The 20,998-nt window shown below is 41.5% G+C and overlaps 1 protein-coding gene across 4 annotated transcripts in view; it reads right to left on the reverse strand.

Annotated features, from left to right (window-relative positions):
* Positions 1–20,998, reverse strand: part of Dgcr8 (DGCR8 microprocessor complex subunit) — a 39,169-nt gene that overhangs the window by 4,814 nt on the left and 13,357 nt on the right. For all 4 annotated transcript variants that reach the window (XM_076855991.1, XM_076856103.1, XM_076856162.1 and 1 more), the window contains 7 exons: positions 20,665–20,947; positions 19,275–19,472; positions 18,913–19,014; positions 18,068–18,166; positions 16,148–16,230; positions 1,731–1,831; positions 1,301–1,407 (listed from right to left, as the gene is read on the reverse strand). In XM_076855991.1, the coding sequence (XP_076712106.1) occupies positions 1,301–1,407; positions 1,731–1,831; positions 16,148–16,230; positions 18,068–18,166; positions 18,913–19,014; positions 19,275–19,472; positions 20,665–20,947 (973 nt within the window). The remainder of the gene's footprint in view (positions 1–1,300; positions 1,408–1,730; positions 1,832–16,147; positions 16,231–18,067; positions 18,167–18,912; positions 19,015–19,274; positions 19,473–20,664; positions 20,948–20,998) is intronic.

Below are 20,998 nucleotides of genomic sequence, written 5' to 3' on the forward strand. Positions count from 1 at the left end.
ACTTAACACAAATAGAAGTCACTGATCCTCCACACTTCCCTAGGGGCCAGCTGGAGCATTCTATAGGACAGTAGGCAATGTTCCACTTCTGGGTACCCAAGAGTCATAGTCCTGTGACCAAGCAATAGCCACTGCCTAGAGTATGACCTCAGACAATCCAGGTAAGGGTGTGTACCCAGGCCAGGCAGCTGAGAAGTCTCCATCCTCCACCCTACTCCCTGACAAACAGATTAGCAGCAACCTACCTTGCAAGCATGCTGCTCCTTGAGGGAAGGTGCTGTGGGGTGGAGATCCAGCAAAAGGCCTTTCCTAGGCCTTCCAGACAGATCAATGATACTTCCCAACAGCTTAACCAAGTGGCTCATGCCTACCCAGCCTGCTCAGGGCCTGTCTCAGTGGTGACTACATTCTGCAGGGTACAGGGAAATCCCAGAGGCAGCAGGGCACACATGGGTTTAAATGTGGTTCTGTAATTTCTGAGACCACTGTATACTACTTCTAATTCATATAAAATTAATTTGTGTTTATAATAGTTTTCTTTTACAATTAGTTAGATGTTTTTATTTTGCTTTGTTTGGTTTTTAAGATGGGATCTCACTATATTGCCCAGACTGGCCTCAAAACTCATGGCCTCAAGCAATTCTAGCCGATCAGTCTCCCTAGTAACTAAGACTACAGGGGTGTGTCACCATGCCCAGCTTAAATTAGCTTTGAAAACTGGTTACTTCAGAACCAGGTATAATGACACATGCCTACAATCCCAGAAACTCAGGAGGCTAAGGCAGGAAGACTGCAAGTTCAAGACAACTTGATGACAGCCTGTCTCAAAATAAAATATGAAAAGAGCTGGGGATGAAGCTCAGTGGTAGAAGGCCCTTGGGAATCCAATCCCCAGTACCACACCAAAAAAAAAAAAAAAAAAAAAGATGCAAAGTGAGCAGACTACAGGTAGTACCCACAGAGATCAGAATACAGTGGGGTAGGTGGTAGCCAGCTAGTAGATGGGAACCTCTGCCTGCTGCTCCAAAAGTTTGGTCCCTTCTCCCACCACATGGATAGGGGCTAGATGAAGAGAGGAGTAGAAAAGGAAGACACACAGGCAGGACAGCCACCAGTCCAACCTCAGGCAAATATGTGCAGCCAACATGAACAGCTGCGGCTCAGGACTGATATCAGGGCAATGACAGAGGGGCCAAGCCATGTAGAAAGGAGGATAAGACCACACAACCTGGCATCATTCCCCAGCAGTTATCTGAAAACATATCAGCCTATGTGGGAAGCAGGGGAAAAAAGGCCTTACACCATCCGCGCACTGTGTGCTTGCCACATGCCATGACATATTCACTCTTCTGGTTTTTCCCAGGAACCACTTCAAACTTGATGGATGTGTCACCCATTCCATGGTTTCTTCAAGAGAAAACAAAGACAACAAGGGGTATCAACTGTAGGGACAAAATGGCAGCTTCTGGGGAGGAGAGCTCTTTGGAAACGCCTGTTAAAGACTGAAGAAAAGGCCAACCTCTCCCCAAAGTGGTTCCTAACTGACAAAAATAAACTTCTCCATGCACCTAATTTAATCCCATGGGGCTCTGCCTGACATCCATGGGTAAAGGGTTCCTGTGAACCCAGGGAAAACTGGCAGTGACTTCACCCCAAATAGCCAGCAAGCACATGGGATGCCCAGGAGCTCCCATGACCTGATTGAGGACAAAAAGTACCTCCCACCCTACCTTTTAAGGCACTCGTGGAGAATCTGATATGGAGACAACAGCCCAGCTTTGCTGGTCAACTCGTAGACCCTCGAGTCCTCGATACTGATGTGGTTAAAATACTACAACACAAAGCAGATAGATGCTCATTAGTCCTGGCCAAATCCACAGCCTCAGAAGTGGCCCCATGCTGTTAATTTCCCCCAGATGCTTAGATGTCTTTTCTTGTTACCTCACTTACACCCCCTACAGACCTGCTAGAAATCTGCCAGTTGTGGAGGACCAGTGACTCTATACCTCACTGACCAGCTGCCCATGTCCTCAGCCACTCCCCTAAGCATGGCATGACAAAAAGCCTGAGCACACAGAAGATCTGGAACATCTCTTCTCAATCTGATTCTGATTAACTATGAACAACTCAACAGAAATTAATGATAAACCATCTTCCAAGAGATCCTTTAACATTCTCATAATTCAGACTGTAGGAGAAAGGAAGCCAGACATATTAAAGCTGGCTCTCCGAGAGCTAAAGTTTCACAAAGACACCAGTCTGAGAAAGCCAGGAAGGGTTGGGCTTGGCCTGGCTGTATTCTCCAACTATGTCGTTGCCCTGCCTACACAATCAGATCAATTAAATCAAAGAACAGAAAAGGCAAGAAGGGTTAACAGGGAACCAAGATAATCACCAAAGGGAAAAAGCAAAATTCTGCACAACAAGTCATAGGGAAGCAGGCAACTATGAAGTGTATAAGACCAGCCGTGCACTGGCCACAGGGACAGAGTTCACACCTGACCTTGCCTTTCCTTTTCTCACTCTCTGGCTAACCCAGTATCAGATGAATGGAAAATGCTGTCCAGCCCATTCTGGCACACAGACCACCTATCTAGAAGGAGCTGCAGTAATAAAGCAAGGAAATGCACCAATGAGAACAAACATGCCAATAATAGGCACAAGATTCTATCACCTAGTGGCATCATAGCCATCTTAATGTAGCACACACTGATGTTCGTACAATAAAATCACCTAATGACACATTCCTCAGAATGTGTCCTTATTAACACATGACTGAACAGCAAAGTGGGTGGCTTTAAAAAAAACAGAAGTTTATTGTCTAACAATTCTGAAGGTCAAAAGTTAAAAAAAAAAAAAAAAAAAATTCAAAGTCAGTTCTCTCTGGAGGCTCTAGGGAATCCTTCCTTGCCTCTTCCAGCTTCTGGTGGTCCAGGCTCCCAGGGCTTGTAGCAGCACCAGTCCAATCTTCACTTGGTGTTTTCTCCCTCTCTTATTTCTTATAAGACTGCCAGTCACAACCACCCTGCCACACTATGACCACATGTTAACTAACAATATCTGAAACCCTGTTTGCAAATAAGGTCACATTCTGAAGTATTAGAGATTAGCATGAAGTGCTAATGGCTTTTTAGAGGACACAATGCAACCCAGAACAGGGTCCCCCTGAGATTCTGAGCAAAGGTTAGCTTTACCCACTTGACAATAAACACGCATGAAGAGATTAAAACAGACAAGAAACAGTGGGGCTCACCAGCCAGAGGGAGTCCACCAGGAGCCCACAGCCCTTACAGAGCTTCCCCAACCAACTGGGTCTGAAGGGGGCTAGAGAGGCCTAGAGCCATGGATGGGAAAAATACTTGGGGCCTGGAGACACATGAAGAAGCTGAGACTCATCGTAAATGCCTTGCTGTGCAGGTCCCAAGGTGTGCCAGAACTTCTCCACACTGACATAGGCTCCTCTGCCCTCGCTCTATTCTGGCGAGGAAGCAGACTCACCATGGACTGCACAGAGGAGGGAAGATGCATCTCTGAAGAGGACTGCAGAGGATGGTGAGCAGGAACTCCAACTGCCATGGTTTGGCTGTTGTCTTCAAACAGGTTGCCAAGAGACGCCTCTACTCTCAAGTGCCCGCATCAGTGTGGGAAAGTCACTCACCAGGACGTCAGGCCCTGGAACCATCAGCAAGGGCTGGCAAGGTGCCAACCAATTAGCAATGTGTGGTGCTCTCAGCTGTCAGGACACACGATCTAACCACAGGTCAGCACCTGGGCTGTGGGGCCAGTGTCAGGGCTGGGCAGATAGGCTGCCTACCCTCTGGCTCCAGACTCCTCCCTGGCAGAGCCCAGCCAGCATGTATGCTAGAGAGCACAAGCTCAGAAGCACAAAGACATTAGTCTCTGTAAAAGAGCCATGCCATGAAAATACAGAGCAAGTTGCCACAGGCCACACATGTTGAGGGTTAACCTGCCAAGGAAGTGTGGAAGCTCCAGCTGGGGAAAGAAGACAAAATTGCAAAAGTGACCTATAGACAATCACTGTTGACAAACAGCCTAGGACAAACCCAACTGATCAGTGCTTTGTGGACAGTAAAGAACCATGAGGAACACATGGATAGCCTAATGTCCATTAACTCCTGTCTAGACAACACAGACCAGCACTTTAAAGGTCACAAGCCATCAAAATAGTCTGATTAGCCCCGTAGCTATTCAAGAAATCAACTCTGTAATTACAAACTTTCCCACAAGGAAAACACCAGGTCCAGAGGGCTTCTTTGGTGATGACTACTGAGTAAGAAAAAAACAACAACAATTCTATTAAAAAACTCAAGGAGGACACTTCCCAACTCATTTTATGAAACATTAATACCATGACATTACCACCAGGCAATGACTGTGGGTGCACATGTGTGTGTGCAAGCGTGCGCGCACACACACACAAAAAAAAAAAAACTATAAAATATCTCTCACAAACACATATGCAAAAATTCTAAATAGTACTTAGCAAATGGAAACCATTCACATAGAAAAAAGGATACATAAACATACATATATATGGGATATAGACTGTGTGTGTGTGTGTGTGTGTGTGTGTAGTACCCAAGTAGGACTTATCCCAAGAATTTTTTTTTTTTAAATCACATAATTAACTATATTGACAAATTAAGAAGAAAATCAAATGATGAAGTCAATAGATACAGAAGACTTTTGGAAAAAATCCAACAAACTTTCATGATAAAAACAGGAACAAACCAGGAACAGAGAAGACCTTTTTCAAACTGATAAGGGGCACCTACAAAAAACCCATAGCTCACATTACATTCAACAGTGAGAGATAGATGCTTCCCGAGATGAGGAACAGGATGTCTGTTTTCATCACTTCTATTCAAAAATGGCTTTAGCCAAGGCAGTTAGGTAAGAACATGAAAAAAAAAAAAAAAAAAAGATATCCAGGTTGGAAAGACAGAAACCACACATCTTTACTTATAGTTTACATGACTCGATACATAGAAAATTTTTAAAAATCTACAGAAAAACTACCAAACCTAATAAGTTAGCAAAATGACAGGACACAAGTCAATATATAAATAATAAATTTTCTCTACATTCTAGCAATGAATAATTGGAACCAAAGTACTACTCATAATAGTGTCAAAAAATGAAATAAGCAAAATTTGTGTGCTGAAAACTACCAACCATTGATGAAAAACATCAAAGAACATGTAAATAAATGAAGAGTTAGACCATTTATAATTTAAAAGACTCAATATTGTTGGGATGTCAATTCTCCTCAAATTAAATCTACAGATTCAGCACTAGTCCAATCAAAAAATTTAATAGGAATCAACATACTGTTTTTAAATCCTACTAGCAGATTTTAATAAAAAGACAAAGGAGCTGAAGTAGCAAAAATATTCTTTGAAAAAAACAAAGCCAGAGGATTTATACCATCTAAAGATATCAAGGTAATGTGGTTTCGCTGAAGGGACAGACACACACAGTTCATAGCCACCAAATTAGTAAGAAAGGCACCAGGGCAATCCAAGTTAACCACAACTGTCATCTGGCCCAGCAATCCCATCGTAGGTATTTACCTAAGAGAAATCAATCCCAAGGATCACATTATCCTCATGGCAGCCTCAGAGCAACTTTATTGCCAATGAAACACTGGAAATGCATCAGTGACCCTCATGTAAGAATGGAGTGACACTGTAGCTCAACCATCTGGTAGCGACTACTCAGCAGAACAAAAGGCCTAAAGACATATGCATCAACATGGATAAATATGCCAAGTCACAGAAGCCAGGTTCAAAGGCTATCACTGGCTCCATTGATAGGAAATTCTGGAACTGGCAAAACTATAGAGAAAATTCTAGTACCATTCGGCAAATACAAATTAGGAGTTTGACTACAAAGAGACAGCTTGAGAGAATATGTGGGAAGCGAGGGAAATATTCTATATTAATTGTGGTACTGATTGTATGATTCTATGCACTTGTCAAAACTCCTAGAATTACACCAAAAAGTGTATTTAACTTTATAATAATAAAAAAGTAAGTTGAAAAAATTAAAGAGACATATCTGGTCACTAATACCTAAATTCTCAAACAACTATGAATCATGTTGCTAACCCACAGCTAGCAACAAAATGTGATGAAGGGATCAAAAGTTTCACGAAAATAAATGGTGACAATTCTGTTCCTCAAGTTTCCTCATTTTAATCATGCAATTCACACACTTTATGCCAAGGTTCTCTACTCTGTGGTGGCACAGGGACTCAGGCCCTCCTGGTAGACTCTGAGATCACTGTACCTGACAAGCATCACCTGAGGGCTCCCAAAGCAGCCCTTCCCCAGGCCACTCAAGGAGAGGATACTATTCCAAAATCTCCACAACTCTGCCAGGAAGGCCTGGAGAAGAGTTGCACAATTCTGACCACTCCAACCGAAAGAGCCTCATAAGCATAAAAAATTGCCAGATCCCAGGTGACTTTCTAGAAACAGAATGGCCATCCCTTTCAGTCAGGCATGTACTATTCAAATATCCACCCTGCTGAAGGAAAAGCTACTTTCTCCTCTGACAAGAGAAATATGAAACTACAGAGACACATACATGCAATAAGTTAGAAGGATCAAAAAACTTCTCCAGAGCACCTGGGACACTATATAAAAGTATCTCTTATACTAAGGCGTGGTATAATAAAAATACATCTTGTATGGTCTCCAATCCTGAGCACATAGCTCCTAAAACCTGAGGTATTCCTGAGTGATGCCAGTATCTTTTATTATTCAAAATGACCCAGTAGGACCTAGGGATATAGCTCAGTGGTAAAGGCCAAGTGGCAAGGCAAGGTAAGGGTCTGGGTTAAATTCCAGAACAACAACAAAAACCACCCCAAAATAAAACAACCTACACCATCATATCCAAGCTTATGCTAATGAGATAGATAAAGGAGTTCTTTTAGAATATCAATATTGGGGCTGGTACCCAGAAAGATCAAACATGAGATTAGAGGGTAGGAACTTTCAACCCTAACCCTGACCACAGTGGGAGAGGAGGATGGCTAGAGACTGAGTCATAAAATTTCTAGATGGATATTCAGGGAGCTCCCTGTTTTATGAACACATCACATGACAGAAGGGCAGTACACCCCAACTCCCCAGACATAAATGTTCTTGCACTTAGGATCCTTCCAAACTTCACCATATGTAACTTTTCTTCTGGCCACCCATTTATACTTTAATAACAAATGTAATAAGAAAAATGTTTTCCTGAGTTCTGGAAGTCATTCTAGAAAACTAATGAACTTGACAGGAGCATGTGGGAATCCCCAAATTTGTAGCTGGCCGAGTAGGAATGTCAGTAGCCAGGGGTCCCCCATTTGTGAGATGAGCCTTGTGAGACTGAGCTCTTTCTTTACCTTGTAAGATCTGACATTAACTCAAAGTAGACAGTGTCAGAATGAATTATCAGACACACAGTTGGTTTCAGATAACTGGAAGACTGCTGTGGAGAAGACTCCACACAAGGGGAGATTTGGGGGATTTCCAAACCTAATTGAAGCTACTTGAGCAGCACCCCTCCCCTACATGTTCTTCTTCACCTAGGAAAATCTCTTTCTAGAGCTACTTTCCAGTACAGTCTCTGGTCCACTTCCCAGACAAGTCCCAGAGTATATGCTGAGAAACTAACTTACAGCTGGACCATCCCCAGTACCAGAACCCAGTCACTTACTCGTACTTTTGTGCACGCGCACGCACGCATGCACACACATACACACAGAATTCCCTATTATCACAGGACAGGCAGAGTCACCATTCAGGATGGTGCTGTGAACCCTACATGGCTAAGTGCCATCAACCTCATATCCTGTCCTGAGAGTGCAAATGGCCGCAAGGGAGTCTTAGCAGACATTATTCAGAAGGCTGCCCTGAAAAACCATTTTCCCCATAGTTGAGTCATTCAGAAAATAAGCTGAAATGCAACTTTCACTGGAGAAGTTTAGTACTTGGAGACAGTTAAAAAATTACAGGATGCCCCAGGAATAGTGGAATCTCTTTGTAATTCCAGAGGCTCAGGAAGCTGAGGCAGGAGGATCAAGAGTTCAAAGCCAGTCTCAGCAACTTAACAAGTTAGTGAGATCCTGTCTCAAAATATATTTAAAAAAAAAGGGGGGGGGGGCTGGGGATGTGGCTCAGTAGTTAAGCATCCCTGGGTTCAATCCTTGGTCAAAAAAGAATTACAGGATGTTTTGGACTAAGTTTAAGACACCACCCCCCACCAGAAAAAAAGACTAAAAATCAAAATGTAGTCCATCCAATGATATAAAGTTCTATGTTTCCAAACCAAAACTCTTACCCCATTCTAATCTTGTATGTTAGGGGACCTAGTCCTGTCCTAATTTTTTTGGGTTTTTTTAATCAGAGATTGAACCTAGGGTTATTTTTTTTATTTTGAGAAAGGGTCTTGCTAAGTTGCTTAAGTTCTCACTAAGAATTCTGCCCTAATCTTGTTTGTCTTTGAAGACATGCCCTTAAGCTAGAAGTAGTACCCATTCAGGTAGGCTACCCAAAATTGATTGATTCTAAGATAGTTGCCAGAGTTGACTGCCAAACATTTTAACTTCATGTAATTCTATCTGCATGATAAACGACAATACCATAACAGTTGACAACTGCCATGACAAGGACAGGAAAGAACCATAAAAGGAATAAAAAGAGGTGACACCCAAATTCCTAAAAATTCTCTGTCCATTCACAGAAAAGACATGAATATAATTAACCTAACCTCTCCCTCATTTCTTCATATTTATATAAAATAATCTCAGAAGTGGGTCGGTGAGCCTTTCTCCCTATTTCTCCTATTATCTTAGTTAACAATAAATCTTCCTTCACTGCTAAGTTAGAACTTGGTCTTATCATTGGGTCCACAATTCTGAGAGGAGAAAAGGACCTCCAGTTTGGGACCAAAAATTAGCAACAAAACTAAATTGTTATCTGACCTTCCAAGAAATCAGGCCAGAGTGCAGTGGTACACCCTATAATCCCAGCAACTAAGGAGGCTAAGGCAAGAGGATCATGAGTTCAAAGCCCTAGCTTCAAGGCCCTAAGCAACTCAGTAAGACCCTGTCTCTAAATAAACTATAAAAAAGGGTTGGGGATATGGCTCCATGGTTAAGTACCCCTGGGTTCAGTCCCCAGTACCCCCCACCCCCACAAAAATTATTTTTTCTATTCTTCTAATAAGGAAAGTAAATTCAAAATAACCAATCTACTTTTTGTTCTTTGTTCCGTCTTTCTTCAGTCCCTCTCTATAAAACCAAATACCTCTGCTCAGCCAATCAGACCACTCACTCTATATGGAATTACAAATTGCCCAAATATAGAATTGCAAATAAAACCAATTAAGATCTCTAAACTCGGGGCTGGGGATGTGGCTCAAGTGGTAGCGCGCTCGCCTGGCATGCGTGCGGCCCGGGTTCGAGTCTCAGCACCACGTACAAACAAAGATGTTGCGTCCGCCGATAACTAAAAAATAAATATTAAAAAAAAAAAAAATTCTCTCTCTCTCCTCTCTCTCTCTCTCTCTTTTTTAAAAAAAAAAAAAGATCTCTAAACTAAGTTTGTTGCAATTTTGTCTTTTGATAAGACTGTACCTACGCAGAATGGCATCTATTTGTGGACCATCCATGACAAAATAAGTTTCATAAAGTACAAAAAACATTTAGAAACTTAAGAACAATTTAACACTACATATTTATATTAATCAGTTCACAAAGATAAAAAGAAATTTTAATGCATCCTAAAGCACTTTTGAAATGGTGAAATAATGATCTTCAAAATCTGCTCCTCCACAAAAGAACACTAGCAAAAATTGTTAAATCAACTTTTGCAGAACTCTGAAACTTAACAAAGGCTTTCAACAATCTAAGGAGTGTTTATTCAAGAAAAGCAGTTAAATGTTGGTAAGAACAGCGAACTCTATGGCCCTTTAACCTGCCCTTTCCCATCCACTCACACCAATTCTGTGGCAGCCACTGAAGGCAGAATGTGTTCCCAAGACCTTAACCCCAGAGAACTGTCACTCTTTTGCCTATCTAGCAGCTCTCTGGAAAAGCCTCATGGCAGGACTTTTCTGTTTGCCCTGACTTAGAGCTCGCTGAGGAAAAATAGCCCAGTTCCAGAGGGCATTTTGGCAAAAGTAATCAGTGATAACAGCCTCATACTACAGTTGCTTGAGGCTGTGCTACTAGTAGTGCAAATGAGAAGTTGGCCAAAAATCTTATAAGGAAAAGCTGGGGAATGAGGTGTTCATATAGAACTTTGAAAAGCTTTTCAATGTCTAGGAATCTAGATGGCACAGAAAAGACCTGAGAAAGCCTTAACTGCTCCATTTAGGAGGTTTGAAGGTTGTGCGTGAGTGGAAGGAAAGGCTACTGAAGAGCTGCCAATCCCTGCAGCACCACAGTGGAGGCCCCAACAAGCAAATAGAGCCCCTCGGCATAGGATGGGAGACTTACTGGTCTGGACAGTTTAAGGAAATCTCTGTCCAATCATCAATTGACCACTAAGCTAATGCAACAGTGACTCACTTGTTAGGCACATGTTAAAAAGACTTCTCAAAGTTAGTCTGGGAAAGTCATTATAATTACAGGTTGAATTGTCTCCCCCCAAAATGTTCATGTTGGAGTCCTTACTCTTAGTATCTCATAATGTGAATGTATTTAAAGATAGGGTTTTTTAAAAATATTTTTTTAGGGGCTGGGGATGTGGCTCAAGCAGTAGCGCGCTGGCCTGGCATGCGTGCGACCCGGGGTCGATCCTCAGACCCACATACAAAACAAGGATGTTGTGTCCGCCAAAAACTAAAAAATAAATATTTTAAAAAAAAAAAAAAAAAAAAAAATATATATATATATATATATATAGTTAGTTGTCAATGGAGCTTTATTTTATTTATTGATACGTGGTGCTCAGATTCAAACCCAGAGCCTCACACATGCTAGGCAAGCACTCTGCCACTGAGCCACAATTCCAGACACTTAAAGATAGGGTCTTTACAGAGGTAATCAATCATGTGATACAAAACAAGGTCACTAGGGTAAGCCTAATCCAATATGACTTGTGTCCTTATTTAGAGACAAACATGCCTCCAAGGAGAAAGGCATGAACATGAAGACAGCCATCTCCAAACCAAAAGAGAGGCCTTCCCTCACAGCCCTTGAAGGAACTAACTGGTCTGACATTTTGATTTTGGACTTCTAGCCTCCAGAACTATGAGACAATAAATTATTGTTGTTTAAGTCACCTATTTTGTTATATTTTGTTACAGTAGTCCTAGCAAACTAATATGGTCACTAAATAGATAGCAACAATAATAAACAGCATAAACAATAAACTTTGGGGAGGGGAAGGAATCTGATTTTCAGAGTTGCCACATATTATTTTAAATGGCCAGACATGCAAAAAAAACAATAAAGTACATATAGTCCACATGTTGGGGCAGTGGCGGGGGGGAGTTAATACAAACTATCCCTAAGAAAGTTGGAAATTACCAGACAAAGACTTTAAATCACCTATAAAAAACTCATTCAAACTAAAAGAAATCCTGTCTAAAGAATTAAAGATGGACCTGGAGAATATATCATAAGCGAAATAAGTCAATCCCAAAAAATGAAGACCGAATGTTTTCTCTGATATGCAGATGCTAACTCACAACGGTGGTGGGGGGTGGTGCTAAGGAAAAATAGAGGAACTTTGGATTAGGCAAAGGGGAATAAAGGCAGGGGAGAGGGTATGGGGGTAGAATGAATCAGACATTATTACACAATGTACATATAAGAGATGATTCTACAACATGTACAACAAGAATGAGAAGTTATACTCCATTTATGTATGATGTGTCAAAATGCATTCTACTGTCATGTATAACTAATTAGAACAAATAAAAAGAACTAAGCCAGCACAGTGGCACACGCCTGTAATCCCAATGGCTCAGGAGGCCGAGGCAGGAAGATCGCAAGTTCAAAGCTTGTCTCAGCAACGGCAAGGTGCTGAGCAACTCAGTGAGACCCTGTCTCTAAATAAAATACAAAATAGTGACTTAGTGGTTGAGTGACCCCACTGAGTTCAATCCCAAGTATCAAAAAATAAAAAAATAAAAAAAATTTAAATAAAAATAAAAAGAACTACAGATATGACTCGGTATTAAAGTACCTCTGAGTTTCAGTATTGTTAAAAAAAAAAAAAGAAAGAAAGAAAGAAAAGGAAGACTCATTAGGCAAAGAGTTCTTGTAGTCTGCATCTGAATATTGGTTTTCTTTCTAGCTGTATAACCTTGGTCAAGTTACTTAATTTCGCTAAAAATTTTATTTATTTATTTGTTTTTTTTTTTGTTGTTGTTGTTGTTGGGCAGGGGAGATACTGCAGATTGAACCCAGGGGGTGCTTAACCACTGAGCAACATCCCCAGCCCTTTTTATTTATTTTCTTTATTTTGAAGCAGGATCTCCCTAAATTGCTTAGGGTCTCACTAAGTTGCTAAGGCTGGCCTTAAACTGGAGATCCTCATGCCTCAGCCTCTCATCCTCTGGGATTACTGCGGTACTATAATCAGCTTAAATTTTTAGTTTTTTGATCTGTAAAATAGCAATATTATGGTAAAACACAGATGAAATATTAATAAAGCTTGTAGAAGAATGCTGAAAAAAATGGGGGCAATTTAAGAATATGTTGCAATGGGGCTGGCGTTGTGGCTCAGTGGCAGAGCACTTGCCTGGCATGTGTGGGGTCCTGGGTTCGATCCTCAGCACCACATATAAATCAATCAAATATTGTGTCCAACTACAACTAAAATAAATAAATAAATAAATAGGAATATGTTGCAAAATACAGAATATCAATAAAGAGAAACTGGAGGTGTAGCACAATGGCTAAGCGCTTGCACAGCATCATGCCCTGCCTGGGTTCAATCCCCAACACTGCTAAAAGAGAGAGAGAGTGAGAGAGAGAGAATTATAAAATAGTCACTAGAGAAGTTCCCCAGGAGATTCAGGCAGGCTGAAGAAAGATCAGCAAACTTACAAATAGGTCAATTGAGATTACCCAGTCTGAAGAACCGAAAGAAAAAAAGGAATGAAGAAAAATAGATTCAGAAACCTGTGGAATAATTTACTACTAGATATAACAATTTACATTGATTAGAGTTCTAGAAAGCAGGGAAATAAAACATCAAAAAGAATATTTGAGGAAACAGTGGCCGAAACTTCCCAAGTTGGATGAAAAACTTTCATTTATGCATCAAAGAAGCTCAACTTAAAGAAATCCACACCTAGACACATCTGCTGAAGGTCAAAGAAGAGAATCTCTAAGCAGCAAAAAAAGGGATTCAGCAAATACAAGCAAGCCTCAATAAGATTACCAGCATTTCTCTTCAGAAACCACAAAAATCAGAGAGCAGTGGACGACAAAAGACTGAAAAGCAAGAAATTTGTTCTAAGCTAGACATGATGATGTATATCTACAATACAGGGTTCTCTGGAGGCTCAGATCAAGGCCAGCAAGGGCAATTTATAAGACTCTGTCTCAAAGTAAAATTTTTTTAAAAGGTGGAGAGGGGCTGGGGATGTAGCTCAGTGGTGAGAGTAAACACAAGGTCCTGGGCTCAATCATAGTACCTACTACAATAGGAACATATTTTTATATGCAACTAAAGTTGGTATTAATCTGAACTAGCTGTTTTATTTTTTATTTTTTTAAAGAGAGAGTGAGAGAGGGGAGAGAGGAGAGAGAGAGAATTTTTTAATATTTATTTTTTAGTTATCGGCGGATACAACATCTTTGTTTTGTATGTGGTGCTGAGGATCGAACCCGGGCCGCACGCATGCCAGGCAATCGCGCTACCGCTTGAGCCACATCCCCAGCCCCTGAACTAGCTGTTTTAATAAGTTTATATGTTAATAGCATTCCTAGAAAAACCACCAGGAAAATATCTAAAAAAAATAGTAAAAGAAGGTACATTAGAAAGTTTTACTTTAAAAAAAAAAATGATGGTGGAATGTGATGATCATTATTATCCAAAGTATACATATGAAGACAAGAATTGGTGTGAATACATTTTGTATATAATCAGGAAAAAAAAAAAAAAGAAATAGGATCTCAAGTTCAGCTTGTTCCAGAAAGCAAATATTACTCTGATAAGTACACCAGACAAAGACATGACAAGAAAACTATAGACCAATGTTCCTTCTAAATACAGATGCAAAAATCTTTTACAAAATACTAGCAAACCAAGTCCAGCCAACACGTAAAAATGATTATATGGTACGACAAAGTGGAATTTACCAAGAATACAAAGTTGGTTTAATATCTAAAACTCAATGTAATACACCATACTAAGATAAACCATAATAAAATAAAAAATAAAACCAGATGATCACCTATCTCAATAGAAGTAGAAAGGCATCTAACAAACTCCAAAAAATTCTCAGCAGGGACTTGGGATATAGCTCAGCAGTAAAGCACCTGCCTAGCATGCACAAGGCCTTTGGTTTGATTCCCCAGCATCACCAAAAAAAGAAAGAAAATACTCAGTAGAAAATTGGATGTGGTGGGCACATGTTTATTGTCGGGAGCCATTCTCACACGTGACTGGGTGACTCCTGGTTAGGGTCTGAGGTGCTCTGGCTGTGTCGGAGCTTTCCCGGCCCTCTCCTGTTGAGAGAACCCGTCCGTGTGGGGTGTGACTGACCACTGACCCCGAGGGGCCCAATCACTGACCCTGACCTTGGAGTGCGGCCCCCCTTCAACCTTCATTGGATGGAATTATCCCCTGGATTTCTTGTTCCCCAATAAAAGGCTACTCCCTGGCGTTCTCTCTCTCTCTCTCTCTCTCTCTCTCTCTCCTGCTAGCCCTGAGTAATCCTTGCTGCCCTGCCAGGCGGTTAGAGGTGGGAACAAGAGAGGGGAGCCGTCTCGGACCTGGTCATAGAAAAAGGTAACTGAGTCTGTGTGTTTATTTCGATCTCACTAGCTAACTTTTATGCCAAGAACCTCATTAATGAAACCATTGCACTGGCCGCATGGTGGAGTTTATAATCCCAACTACTCTGGAGGCTGAGGTAGACTGCTCACTTGAGCCTAGGAGTCCAAGTCCAACCTGGACAACATAGTGAGATTCTGTCTCAAAATAATTAAAAAATTCAGCACAACCAGAAATAAAAGGAAGCATCCTCATTCTGATAACCTACAGCTAACAATACAGCATAATAGTGAAAGAAACCAGTCACAAAAGACCACATATGATAAGATTCCATTTACATGAAATATCTGAAACTAGAAAATTACAAGATCAGAAAGTAAATTAATGGTTGTCAGGGGCTGAAAAACAAGAAGAACAGGGAGTGACTTGCTAATAGGTTTGGAGTTTCTTTTGAGTGATAAAAATATTCTAAAATTAAACAGTTGTGATGGTGGTCCAACACTGAATATACAAAAATCCACTGAGTTTTATTTTTTAAAAGGTAAATATAGAGCTAGGGTTGTGGCTCAGCAGTAGAGCACTCGCATAGCATGTGTGAGGCACTGGGTTCAATCCTTAGCACCACATAAAAATAAAAAAAAAATAAAGGTATTGTGTCCAACTACAATTAAAAAATAAATATTTTTTTAAGAAAGGTAAAATTTTATAGTGTATATATATTATCTCAATAAAGCTGTCATGAAAAAAAGAATCTATCCTTCAGAATTTGAAAAGTCCTTGCTAAAAATAACCATAAAATCACATTCACCCTAAAAAGTTTACAACTAGATTTAAACGGTTCTTAAAACATAAAGAACAATCAAAATCTTATAGATTCTACCTCAAAAGTTCATTCCCACCACAGATCTACATTTATGGTGTACACTCAATGTGGCAAAACAAAGGGACAAAAATCTCCAACAAAAAAAAGATAATTTTTCCCTGCTGGCACAAAAGACAAGCAAGTTTTCTCTTTTATGAAGTATGAACAATAACCTGGAGGCTGGATGACTAAATCAGGGCACAGAGGACATGGGCACGGCCTGTGGGCAAGCCTCAGATCAGGTCAATAGGGCAGGTGGCTACACTGCAGCCAGAACTCTGAACAGAGCAGGACCATAAGAACTCACCTCCAGTTCTTCACTGTCTTTTGGCTTCTCCTCAGAGGTCTGTTTAACAAAATCAGGAATAAGAATTTCCAGTGTGGCTCGGGCTATAAAAAGAAAAAGCCCAAGGGTGAGAGAGTAAACACAGCCCTCTTTCTGGGGCTCTAGCTAAAAGGGAAGCCAGGTACACTGCCTGGCCTATAGAGTGAGCCCTATGCTAGTTCCCATCTCCACAGTTCAGAGGTGTAAGCAAGAGCCCTGGGGAAGCATTTTAGAGGCAGGGTCAGGATAGGATAAGAAAAAAAAGCACATCCTAAGGAAGGGCAATAATGGGACAGGCTACAAGAAGCTTCACAAGCCATACCAAGTGCGTATACTTTTACCATGAAGTTCTCATCACAGGCAAAGGAGGAGTTCGGATGTGTTTTAGAACTACACTGGTGGTGTGTGAAAATATAACTTTGAGAGGGCCAACAGAGAGGCCTGATAGCAGGCTACTGCAGGTATCCATAACAGGGTTCAGGGCAGTGGCTGCCATGGGCAAGGAAAGGCAACTAGATCTGAGGAACATTCTGGAGAGAATATATACAGGGCAGAGCAAGGGGATGTCACCCACATGAACAGGGCTGCTACCCACCACTGGCGAGGAGAAGTAAGTATAACAGCCCATGTGCTGATGGTTCAGTCTGACCCAGCCAAAGTTCAATTGCCAACAAGACATCGCAGCAAAATAAATAAGTAAAAAAGACATTCCAATGCAGATATCTAGTACTAGAGTCTGGGTGGAAGAAGCAAATACCAGCACTTGGGCAGCAAACAGTGACACTGCCAAGGGGACAGCCCAGACCAAACCCCAGAATATTTCCACCTCTACACCAGGCCCCATTTGTAGATTATATGCTCAAAACCTTGGTAAAACCAGTTTTAGGTAGAATCTCTCTAACACTGACAGTAGGCCTTCCTCGTGACTGAAGTGGACAGTGTAAGCCTTGGATCAGTCATGCAGAGGAAATAACAGACAGTAAACACAATGCAGAAAGGTTTCCCATTGTTGTCAGCATTCACCACCACCAAAAAGCAACACAGAGGGACACTCTTGAGTTCTAGAAGCAGAAAAGATTTTCACTGCCCCGAAATCCAGTGAAACTGTACACACTTTCTGCTCTGTACAGGGCAGACCTGCTCTGGGAGACAACATAACAATGGGAGAAACCTCAAGCATACGCCTGTGAATTTAAGGGCTGGGAAGGACAACCAACATTATTCTGCTATGTGTACCTTCCATAGAGGAGGCCAAATAAAACAATATTAGGCAAAATGGCTTTAGTAAAAGAATGCCAACTACTATGAGGGCCAGTAATAGAATTGAATAGGAAGGACATGGTACAAAACAGCAATGGATTTCAACTAGTAAACACCAGTTTTCCAAGAGATAAGATAAGCTGTGTGTAATGAGCACTTAGTCCCTACTATATTGTCTAAAAAACTCGGGAAATAGGCCCAAAAATGTAAAAACCACTTGAGAATAGTGGCAGCATGCTGATCCGCCTCTTCTCTTTACTGACATGCCACATTTTGCTCAGTTTCAAAACAAACTTGTTCTACAATATGCACCCAGCATGGCCCAGTTGGCTCTAAAGTATACTCTAACCAGTGCATGGCCAGGGCAAGCACAGAAGACACTGGCCCACCTGTCATTTAGCAGAGAGGGAGTTTCTGTTCTACTTTCAAGTTTCATACTTTACCCTATTTGAGTCTACTCCAATGAACATATAATATTAAAAATCAAGTAGATGATTACATAAATAATGTCAATGTGCCCCACCCACATACCCATACCTGTTGCCACTGCTCAGCCCCTCCCTTAACATCCCTCCCTTAACAAGGTGAAGGCAAACCCAGCAGGCATCATATGTCTCCAGGAAAATGAAGTAAACACATTACCAGCTTTATTCTTCGCAAGTTTTTTGCTGCTTGCAGTTCCAGATCCATAAGTCACACCATCAATGGTCACCGAGGCACCAAAAGGTTCACTTGGGTTCTCTTAAAGTTAAAATTACTTGTTTTAAAACACACTTGCCAAGACATAAAGTATGTACACACACAATCTGCCCACATTGACAGCCATCTCTGCAGAGAGCAAGTCCGCTCATCTGCAAAGACCACAGAATCCCTAAAGTGTAAAGACAGGAATGAGGATGGTCAGGAACAGACAGCACAAATGGGAAAATTGACAGAAATGGAGAACCATGAGAGACTGAGTCAAAGGGGAAGCAGGAGCTAGAGGCAGAGCCTCCCGGAATACGAATAAAGCCTCTGAAAGATGGAACACAGGACTGTTAGGAGTGGGGAATCACAGGATGCAGTGAACCAGAGAAACAACCAGGCTTTGACTTCCAAAGACAGGCTAATTTACATAAAAATGTGAGGAAGATATCATGCAAGATAGCTGGTGGGATGTGGCAGCCTAAGGTCTATTCATCCACTAGGGGTATCAGGAACCAGGAAAGGACCCAAGGCACAGTAGAGAAGCCTTCCTCACAAGGCTCTGAGACAATACAAAGTCAAGAGACAGCAAGGCAAATGAGAAGAACTAGAGAAAGGAAACAGAGTCATTCACCCTCATCTCTGTGAAAACAAAGTACCTATCTGCAATACACTTCTTTGACTTTCCTTTGTACTTCCATTCCAAATACTCAGCTGCCACCTCCCTAGCCCATACCAAAGTGATGTTGACAATTATTCTTTAAATGATTCTTTAGGAATTAAATGGAGAAAGTCAAACTTACCACATTCAAAGAAATTATAAACAGGGCGAACTTTGAGGACACGCTGCATGTACTCGTGAAGGATGCAGACCTCGGATTTCCCGTTGGGGTTAATAACAAACTCTGTGACAAGAAGGACCATCTCAGCAACAGCGTGAGGAGATACCACAAGCTAGTACTCAGGGAGCTGGCACCATCTGTATTACTGAATCATTCATTAGGGGCCCACCACTGTGAATGTGGCAGACCTCTGCATTCAGAGGATAAACATAAGCTCTAAATTTAGTGCAATTCACTCACAAAGTACACACACTAAACAAATGGAATTAAAACAAACAAACATACTATGTGTGCTGATGTTGACATTTATAAGCCCAATTCACCTTTCTTTGTAGGTGCATCCTGCACGGATAAAGTGATGAGTTTCTGATTGGCTGGTAGGATTGGCCTCTCAGACTCAGCCTGCTTCCGCTTCATCTCACGGTTGAACTGTCGTCGCTCAGCCCAGGTCCTAAATTTTTTCACAGTAACTTGCTCAAAGTCAAAACGCTTCTCCAGGTAGTTTCGAAATTCCTCCAGATCTGTGCAAGATTTACCAGAGAATCCAACTAAACTTTGAAAGCAGGAGTCATGTTCCCTTTTTTACACAAGATAGTAAAAGGCTACTCGTCAAATAAGCCTGGACCACACGATACCCATTTCCCTTTCCCTGTCCCTTTCAAAGTGTACAGAAAGTGAGAAATCAAGCCTCTTCCCTCTACCAATTCATTTATTCTGGTCCCATGTGGTTAGATTCCTGGGATATCCTTTTATCTTATTTGCAGCAAAAACAAGAATGTGAAAAATGAGAAGAAAAAAAAAAAGCTTAAAAGAAAGAAAAACAAAATGACATAATCTTCAGATCTCTCTCTCCCTTTATCAAAATAAGTACCTAAGGCTGGGATATAACTCAGCTGGTGTACAAGCATGTACACCTTATACATGGTCTAGCATGTTACAAGGCCCTTTTTGATTGCTAGCACCTCAAAAAAAGAAAAGAAAGAAAAAGAAAAGTATCTGACTTCCTTTGTACTTGACCTCTTCCCAGTCTACTTCCCCCACCTCAGCAACAGTTTTCTCCTCCCCACACCTCTTCCAGGGCACCTCACACTCAACTGAGTTATAGCATAGGCAGTACAGCAATACACGGAGAAGCTGAAAACAAAGTCCTCTTTGAAGTGATTCAGCAGGTAGGCTGAAAGAAATGTGCCACCCTAAAGAGAGGTCTATTACTTGAGGGGACAGAACTAAACTAAAAGATGTGGAGGAGAGACTAGAAAACACCAAAAAGTATCTAAAAAGCAACTGCAAAATTTAAGAAACATATGGATTGAAGAGTACGGACTGAAGGTCCATTCTGAGATCATAATGATAAATTCAAACACCACCACAAGAGCACATTCTACCAAAAAACTAAGAATTCAGGAAAGATCATATAAGTAACCAGAAGAAACGGGCTGCTCATCCTGTATGGCAGCCTCAACCATATAGATTCTGAAAAGCCTGAGCACAGGAACTTGTCAATGCCACACTCAGGCAGGTTCTCTCAAAAGCAGGGAGACAGGCCTTTCCAGTCATGTTGGAGCAGACACACACATAGATGCAACTAGGAACAAGAAACGATGGCTTTTGGTGGGAGAAATAAGATCTCTGGGTAGGGGTGGGATGTAGAAGCACCCCTGCAGATGGATTCTAAGTGGAAAGGAAGGAAGAAAATGCCCTAGGAAAACTTACCAACTGACTCATCTTTGCACACCTCAACTTTGGCCTTCACCTGCCCCAGGGCCCCAGGGGCTGCCTCAGCCCCTAGTGGGTCCTTCTCATCTGGTGGCCCGGAGTCTGCGCCCATGGGGTCAGGCTCTTCCAGGGAGAACTCCAGTTCTGTAGATCGGCTCAGGGGCTTGATAGGGGACACCTCCCCACTGGGGGTGAGTTCACTGCTCTGCTCCCGTTCCTCATTGTCCTTCATTTTCTTATAATGCAGACAGGGAATGCTACTCAGAGGAGGGTCATGTTTCTGTGGACAGCGAATTTGTAAGAGGTTACAAGAACAACTCAAAAGTCTGAA

Source organism: Callospermophilus lateralis, chromosome 1 (genome assembly GCF_048772815.1).
Source record: "Callospermophilus lateralis isolate mCalLat2 chromosome 1, mCalLat2.hap1, whole genome shotgun sequence".
Lineage (NCBI taxonomy): Eukaryota > Metazoa > Chordata > Mammalia > Rodentia > Sciuridae > Callospermophilus > Callospermophilus lateralis.